The sequence below is a fragment of the Oryctolagus cuniculus genome, chromosome 15 (assembly GCF_051225735.1).
Source record: "Oryctolagus cuniculus isolate XC-2025 breed Fujian yellow rabbit chromosome 15, ASM5122573v1, whole genome shotgun sequence".
In the NCBI taxonomy this organism is placed as follows: Eukaryota; Metazoa; Chordata; class Mammalia; order Lagomorpha; family Leporidae; genus Oryctolagus; species Oryctolagus cuniculus.
In genome coordinates, this window is record NC_142881.1 from 87,652,341 (window position 1) to 87,660,825 (window position 8,485).

The 8,485-nt window shown below is 58.6% G+C and overlaps 1 protein-coding gene across 18 annotated transcripts in view; it reads left to right on the forward strand.

Annotated features, from left to right (window-relative positions):
* Nucleotides 1-5,490, forward strand: part of MARCHF8 (membrane associated ring-CH-type finger 8) — a 105,437-nt gene extending 99,947 nt beyond the window's left edge. For 12 of the 18 annotated variants that reach the window (XM_008269845.5, XM_008269850.5, XM_089314196.1 and 9 more), the window contains 3 exons: nucleotides 148-328; nucleotides 1,908-2,055; nucleotides 2,137-3,028. In XM_008269845.5, coding sequence (XP_008268067.1) covers nucleotides 148-328; nucleotides 1,908-2,055; nucleotides 2,137-2,441 — 634 coding nt within the window. In that variant the 3' untranslated portion in view covers nucleotides 2,442-3,028. Of the gene's footprint in view, nucleotides 1-147; nucleotides 329-1,907; nucleotides 2,056-2,136 lie in introns of all 18 variants that reach the window. The other 6 variants (XM_002718326.6, XM_070058125.2, XM_070058126.2 and 3 more) reach the window with 2 other exon arrangements.
* The last annotated feature ends 2,995 nt before the right edge of the window (nucleotides 5,491-8,485 follow it).

Genomic DNA, 8,485 nt, shown 5'->3' on the forward strand with positions numbered 1-8,485 from the left:
GCGGCTGTCTGCATCTGTGTGTGTGTGTGTGTGTGTGTGTGTGGTCACCTCTGCGAGGTCTGTGTTGGACAGCGTTCTGTGGGCGGCATGTCGCCATCCCCAGCGCGCAGACCGTCCTCGCAGTGACCGGCCTTCCATCTGCTGCAGGATCTGCCACTGTGAAGGCGATGGCGAGAGCCCGCTGATCACCCCCTGCCGCTGCACGGGGAGCCTCCACTTCGTGCATCAGGCCTGCCTGCAGCAGTGGATCAAGAGCTCGGACACGCGCTGCTGCGAGCTCTGCAAGTACGAGTTCATCATGGAGACCAAGCTGAAGCCTCTGCGGAAGGTGCGCGAGGAGTGGCCGGGGAAGGCAGGGGCTTGGCCGGGGCTCCTGAGGGCCTGCGTGGTTTTTTGGGATTGCAGGCCCCGCCCCTCTTGACCATGGGGTCCTAACGTTTCTTTTTCCTTCAACCCCAGACCCGTTGCTGGTCTGTCAGTCTTCCGCCCCCGCCCCGCCCCCTGACTGGCTTCTGACCTCTGGGTTGGTGTTCATCCCCAGTGATGGGCCGCGTCTTGCCTCCTGGAGGGGACCACGCGTTAGCGTGAGAGACCGTCCCCGGCACAGGCTGTTGACTTGTCTGCACCCGTGCTGGGTGCTGACTGGGGACGTGGGTGGGGAAAGGCCGCTGCTCCTTGCTGCGAGGAGTGCCTTGTACTCCCCTGCAGCTGCCCAGCATGGAAAGGCTTTGTTCGGAAAGATAAAAACTTTCCCTGCCTCAAACCACGGCGTACACATCGCAAGGACCATCGCGGCAGAATCGTAGTACACTTAAATGCCAGGGCCTGAGTGTGTCGGCACAGAGAGAAGGAAATGCCCCTTGCAGGCCTCCCCCAGGCTGGCTCAATGCAGGATGCAGGGGCGGTGGCCCCGTGGGAAGTGTGGGTTTCAGAGCCCTTCTGGAAGGAGCAGTGGGATTGGCAGGCAAAGGGAAAGGGATTAGAGATCCACCTGGTGTGTACAGAGCATGCAGCAAGGAGAAGGTGAGAGCTTGGAGCGTAATGGGGGAGGGGGAGCCGCAGGTGCCCTGGGAAATGGCCGGGGTCTGGGAGCCAGGACCGCACTGCAGGCGGGAAGCCCCAGAGCTGGCCCATGACCAAACCCCAGCAGAAGGCAGTTGCTTGTGAGAGAAGGCAGGTGCAGGCTTCTTAAAAGGTGCTTTGCCTCACAAGGTGCCTCATGCTTCCTGGGGCACTGCCGGCGGCTCCTCAGGGAGCCCGGGGGCCCCTGGGTCATTTGGATGACCCGTGAGGCTCCGGTCCCAGCCGTGACTGGCATGGGAAAGCAGCTACTGGCCCTCACGCCCTGTTCTTTCTCTCCACCTCTGACTGAGAAACCAGTACATGAGAAAAGTCATCCTTCTTGGAGCAAATTAGTGAGCTCCTTGAGGGGTCGGGACTGGCAGGGTCTGCTTGTACCAGGAGCTCTTAGCACCGATTTCAAGCAGCCTGCACAGTAGCAGAGGACCAAAGAGTGAGCGCCTTCTCCCAGTCCCCTTCACGCCGCAGTGCGGCCATCTGCTGGCATGTTGTGGCGTCATCACCCCTCTTCCTCTGGCCAGCAAGACAGCGTGGCCCGCAAAGCTCCACGTGGGTCTCGGGCCAACACGCCCTCAGGACTCCTGTGGCAGGCCATTGGATGTGTGCCTGCGGGAGTAAGCCGACAGAGGGTGCCCGTGATACTTCAGCCCATCTCAGTCCCAGCCTCCTCCCATTGCATAGCAAGTGGGCTGCACCTGGTACCTGGTTGGGAAGGGCCTTGCGTCTCCGGGGGAGTCATCCAGGCTTGGGCGGTGGGGGCGGGGGCGCAGGTCTTCCCCGCCCGCCCGCAGCTCTCAGCCCCTGTTTGCTGCGCCCTGGCTTTGCAGTGGGAGAAGCTGCAGATGACGCCCAGCGAGCGCAGGAAGATCATGTGCTCGGTGACGTTCCACGTCATCGCCATCACCTGTGTGGTCTGGTCCTTGTACGTCCTCATTGACCGCACCACCGAGGAGATCAAGCAGGGCCAGGTCACAGGTGAGCCCAGCGCAGAGCCCCGCCCCCGGGGGGTTGGGAGCCGCGGGTGTCAGACCCACTGCCTGTGTTTTTCCCTTGCAGGAATCCTCGAGTGGCCCTTTTGGACTAAATTGGTGGTCGTGGCCATCGGCTTCACCGGGGGACTTCTTTTTATGTACGTTCAGTGCAAGGTGTACGTGCAATTGTGGAAGAGACTCAAGGCTTACAACAGGGTGATTTATGTTCAGAACTGCCCAGAAACAAGCAAAAAGAGTATGTTTGAAAAACCTGCACTAACAGAGCCCAGTTTTGACCAGAAAGATGGACGAGGAACCTGTCACTCTGACACAAACTCTTCTTGTTGCACAGAGCCCGAAGACACTGGAGCAGAAGTCATTCACGTCTGACTGTGGCCGAGGGGGGCGTCCCTGGGCGTCCCCCGAAGAGCGGAAGGAGATTGTTTACTGCCAATGTGTACCTTTCCTATGTCCTGTAATAGCATAGACTGCTGGGCAGGTGGCCCTTTCCAGTGGCTTCTCTTTCGGAACCCTCCTCGATGACCGTCCTGGGAGAGCCCTCCTGTGGGCCCGGCTGGGTCCCCTCTGCTGGGCTGCTCTGTGGGAAGGGAAGCTCAAGACCCCATGTAGCCGTCCTGGGACCTGGGGACCTGGCTGAGTTCAGTGGGGTCCGGAGCAGAGTGAGGGGGGCACATGGCAACCCCGACGGCAGAGCCAGGGCACCGTGCCAGTCCCCAGGCATAGCCGGCCCTTCTGGCATTGGATGTGCTGAACCTTGGAAGGAGGGCCCTGCTCCCAGAGGAGAGCCGGGGGTGGGGGGAGGCACAGCCCCGCTAGAAGCAAGCTCCCGCTGGGTGCTCTGTGCCTGGTGGGGCGTGGTGTGCTAAGCAGACAGCACTTTACAAAAGAGAATCTTTATTTTGTGATACACGTGTCCAGCGGGATCAACACGTAAAAGAGCGCATTTAGAAACCTTCCCTGTGCTCCCCTTGTGTTCAATTCACGTCCTCGGAGACCCGCAACCCTTTTTGCCTTACACACGCTAAGACGTGGGGCACCTGCTCCGAGTCCCCGAGAGAGACAGACACGCGTTGCTTCACGGCAGGACACACGGGTCAGGCTGTCCCCAGGGGCCCTGCGTGCTGAGCAGTAAGCCCTGTGGTTCTGAGCCTGCTCTCTGACGAGGGGTCCTCCTCTCCCAAGCCTGCCCTTGTACGTTTCATTTGTTTCAGTCAACACTGAGATCTAAGTGGAAGGGCAGGAAGTTAATTGGAAGAGAAGTGAGTGTTGAGAAAGCGCTCCCTCACGGACACGTCCCCAGGAGGTGCTGGCCACACTGCACGTGTCCAGCCTGGGCTGTGCGTGGTGGCTGCCCCTAGCGCCCACCTGCCTCCCAGTGTCTATGTGAGGCGAGTCTGTGGCGTCACGGCAGGGCCCAGGCAGCCTCTGGGATGAGGGCAGGTGTCACCGCCCCCCAGCCCTAGGCCCACCCGTCCACACCCATCGCCTTAACTGGACTGAACGTTAGGGGCCTGGGCCCCACCCTCGGTCCGTTCCCTCAGCAGGGATTACCTCGCGTACTGTTTTTCATGAAGCAACAAAACCAAAAGCATTACCATCAAATGGCCTTTGTCCCTTGGAAAACTGGGCTTAAAATTCTGTTTTAAAACCAGTCTCATGGTGCCAGGCCAAGCAGTCGGCCCTAGGAGAGACCGGGACACTGTGGGGCTGGTGACACGGTGGGAGGGGGCAGCCGCCGGCATCTGCAGCACCTCCCAGCATGCGGGGTGAGGGCCTGGGGGTCCCCCACCCCCTGCCCTGTGTGATGTTAGAGGAAACCCAAGAAGCTTCCGAAGGCCAGGAGGAGGGAAGAGCGTCCGCGCTCTGGGCCAGGGCTCGTGGACCAGGCCTTGTCCTGCTGTCCCCTCCCCCGGCGTCTGTCCTGCTGGGGTCACAGGCTCTGGTCCGCCATCCAGCGGCAGCTGACTGCCCCTCCCTGTCTCCCAGGTGACATGGAGCCCGCGCCCGTGTCCACTGTGTCCCCCAAGCGCGATTTCCCGACGTCCCTTCTCACACTGGGGACCCCAGGCAGCTACAGACATCGGATCCATCGGGAGCCATCGGGCAAGCTCCCGGCTCAGCCCAGCCCACAGCCCTTAGGAACCAGTTTTGTCCCTTCTCCCCACCACCAAGTGAGGATCGCAATGGATTTATAAGTGTGTGAATCCCCATCCCTACCCCCCCCCCAAAAAAAAAAAAAAAACCGTGGAACAGCTTGCGTTTAACTTGGAAAGCCCTGAGATCACTCTCCAGCAGGAGCACGTGTGCTTGGGTGGGGAGGGCGCCCAGGCAGCAGCCCCCAGCTGGCACCCCCTCGGGCCGAGATGCCTCCAGAGCCACGTTTCACTGCCAGGCCCAGCCAGAGGCTCTCGTGAAAGCCTCTCCCTATAGCTCAGGAAGACCCGACCCACTTCTCTGCCGTCCGAGTTCAGCGTACCCTGCTGGCCACCTCCTTGTCTCATCCCTCACCTGGCCGCTCCATGGCGAGGGCCGCTGTGCTGCCCCCTAGTGGCGGCAGCAGGTCTGCCCGTGCTCCTTTGGATCACAAACCTCACCCACGAAGTGCCTTTTGAGGGGCTTCGCGTCCCCCCTCCCCCCCATTTTTGTGTGTGGCTTTCGTGGGAGAATGGCATTTGGCTGCACCACGTAGAAACCTGGGGTGAGGGTTCAGGGCCAGGAGGACTGGTGCTTGAGGGCTGGGGGTGGCAGGGCAGAGGGGAGCCGTGTGGGCTGTCACCATCCAACCCTGTCTGACCCAGGCTTCTGTGCTCTGGTTCGCTGCCAGACTTCCTTGGAAACCTTGTGAGCACTTGCGCGGATCTCTGATGCCCCGCCCCGCCCCCCTTGCCCTTGCTCTGCTGTCTCCAGCCATAGAGGCTTGGTTTCCAGACGCGTGGGTGTGCCCCACCACCACAAGGCAGCTGGGCAGTTCCGGAGCCTGGGTGCTGCTGGCAGGTGGGCTGTGGTGCTGGAGGACCCCCGTTGGGATGGGCGGGCCTGGCTGGCTGCAAACACATTTTGGAAGCTTTCCCTACCTTGAGCTGGCCTTGACAATTCCAGCTGCAGCCCAGGGAGACGAGAGCGTTCGTCCGGGTTCGGATTGTGCGCCTGACCAATTCCACACGGCCGCACAATGTTTATAGAGTGCTGACACAGACCAAATTTACACTGGGCATGTGTGGTGGTGTTTCTAAAATAGGCACTTCACATTTGAGGTTTTTCTGAACTTTAAACTTTCTAGTAATCTAAATGTCTAGTTTTCTATTCTGTGTGTGTCTACTGTTTCTCCGAGTCACCTCTTGACTAATTCTCTGTGCAGGGGCGGGGCTGTGTGTGCAACACACGGAGATGTCCAGCAATAAAGCTCGTCTTTAACAAAGCAGTGTTGGCCTGGGAGTGCTTGCCTGCAGGGAGCCAGGACGGGGCAGGCGCTCCTGGCTGTGCCCCAGCCTCGGGTGGCTCACTCACACCCCAGGACATGGGGCAGTGTCCGGAGCCTGGCCCTTGAGCCACTGTGGTGGGTGTGGATGGGACACATGGAGAGAAGGATGGAGGCACTTTAGACCAGCCTGCTTGCTTCAGACCTCCAGGGGAGCCAGGTTCAAGTTCAAGTGCAAGGTGTGTGGCTGTGGAAACCCTCTTACTGACCCACAGGGCAACAGCAGCGGGCTTGCTGTCCTGGCCACTGCTCTTGCAGGCTGTGTCTCCGGGGCTCTGCTGGGCTCCCCCAAGGAAAGGCAAAGCCCCCAATCCTGAGACCTGCACGCTGGGTGTGTGCATATGTCAGTGGGGTCAGTGTATGTGAGTTGAAGGGGCTGCCCACCCCGTGGCCATCACGCTGCAGCCTCCCACATAAGCCTCGAAGATTCTCCCATATTGAGCGTCCACAGACCGCTAGCTAAGCCCAAGGATGCCATGTGGAGGCCGTGGTCCCAGCTCAGAGCCCTGGGGAGCAGAGCTGAGTGCAGGATGAGCCGACACAGCCTCTGAACCTGCTCAGGCCGGCCGATGCTGCTGGCCAGGAGGAGGCTGGGAGGCCCCTGGGCTCAGTGTGGTGAGCAGGATGTGAGGGAGCCACCGTGCTTTGCAGACCTGGTGCGTGTGGAGGACTTTGGAAAAGGGACTTCGGGTGGGATCCCAGTGCAGGTGGGCTGGAGGTGCCGGGCACCAGTCTCCGCCTCAGCGTGGGGGCAGGGCTGCGGCATTGGAGGGCCCTGTCCCTCATCTGTGCAAGGATTGGGAACTCGTGCTCAAAAGCCACGTCCAGCTTCCGCACGTGAACTTCTGTTGGCAGCCACGCTACTTGCCGATCTGCCGCACTGGTGAAGTCGGACGGGTGGGACCCACTGTGGCCCACGAGCCTGAAACGTGTGGGCCCTTCCTGGAAAAAGCGGGCTCCTGGCCAAAGTGGGTGGGGCCCCGGGGCCACTGGTGCACAGCCTCGTGTAGTCTCGGCAACAGAGCTGTGGCTCCATCCCACCTCAGGGCCAAGGGAGGTGCTGGACCTGGAAGGAACTCAACAGGGTGGGGAACGGGGCTTGGGTGGGAGGGGGAAGGGAGAGCATGTTTGAGGGGTCAGGCTGGGGGGAGGCTGATGTCCTGGGGGCTCACATCTAGCTGACCAGATGAGCAAGGAATACAGCTGGCCCCGGTCTCGAAAAGGAAGGATATCTGGCTAAGCATTAAGAAGAGGTTGGCTGGCACCGTGGCTCACTAGGCTAATCCTCCGCCTTGCGGCGCCGGCACACCGGGTTCTAGTCCCGGTAGGGGAGTCGGATTCTGTCCCGGTTGCCCCTCTTACAGGCCAGCTCTCTGCTATGGCCTGGGAGTGCAGTGGAGGATGGCCCGAGTGCTTGGGCCCTGCACCCCATGGGAGACCAGGAAAAGCACCTGGCTCCTGCCATTGGATCAGCGCGGTGCGCTGGCCGCAGCGCGCCAGCCGCGGCGGCCATTGGAGGGTGAACCAATGGCAAAAGGAAGACCTTTCTTTCTGTCTCTCTCTCACTGTCCACTCTGCCTGTCAATGTCAAAAATAAATAAATAAATAAATAAAAGAAAAGAGGTTGTGGGTCGGCGCTGTGGCATAGTAAGTTGGGCCTCTGCCTGTGGTGCCAGCATCCCATATGGGCACTGGTTCGAGTCCCAGCTGCTCCACTTCTGATCCAGCTCTCTACTATGGCCTGGGGAAGCAGTGGAATATAGCCCAAGTTCTTGGGCTCCTGCACCCTCATGGGAGACCCAGAAGAGGCTTCTGGCTCCTGGCTTCGGATCAGCTGAACTCTGGCCGTTGCAGCCATTTGGGGAGTGAACCAGCAAATAAAAGACCTTTCTCTCTCCCTCTGTCTATAACTCTGCCTCTCAAAGACATAAATAAATAAATAAATAAAGAGGTTGAATAAAGGCATAAACAATGAATGGAGGAGAAGGAGTAGAGTAATCAAATAATAAAAGGAATAAAATCAAACGCAGCCCCTTTCCCTAGGAGCAGCAGGGAGCGCAGGCTCCCAGATCGAGTGCCGGGGCCGGCGTTGCAGTGACAGATCCGGGAGTGGAGCCACCACCGTGCCCTCCATAGCCTCACGCTCCTACATTCAGACTCACGGACGAAGTTCTAGACACAGAATATTCCTCAACATCAGAATACAGCGTCTACCTGATTTCTAACTAATGCAGGATTTATTGAGATCCTCATTGATACAGTTTCTGACACTACACACAAGGCTGAAATCCACATCCAGGACATTTATGTGTGGGTGGGAGGGGCCGGCCCTTGGGAAGAGGAATTCCTAGAAGTCGACACAAGAGGCAGTGGGCATGTTGGTAAGTTGCAGAACTGACCTCCGAAATGATTCACTTCCTTCCCATTGTGAGCCTGAGCCTTCCTGCTGACAGCGGTGGGACCAGTGTTTAAATCGGGACAAAATGGCCCTTGCCTGTCCAGGAATTCTGCTTTATCTAAGTGAGAGTGCCTGTGCTTGTTTTACTGCCCCCGGCTGCTGCTGGGACCTTCATGCTTTCCGCCATTCTCAAAGGTTGGGTATTTGTTATTTTTGTATTTTTGTGTTTACAGGTTTTTTATAATGTAATGACATTAGCTTACTCCTCTTATGTAAGTGACAAGTGCAATTCATACATTTAAGGGTTTTTAAGATTTAATCTTTTTAATGGATTTTTTTAAAGATTTATTTATTTATTTGAAAGAGTTACACACAGAGAGAAAAAGAGGCAGAGAGAGAGAGTGAGGTGTTTTATCCGCTGGTTCACTCCCCAAGTGGCTGCAATGGCTGGAGCTGGGCCAGGCCAAAGCCAGGAATTGGGAATTTCTTCTGTGTCTCCCATGCGGGTGCAGGGGCCCAAGGACTTGGGCCATCTTC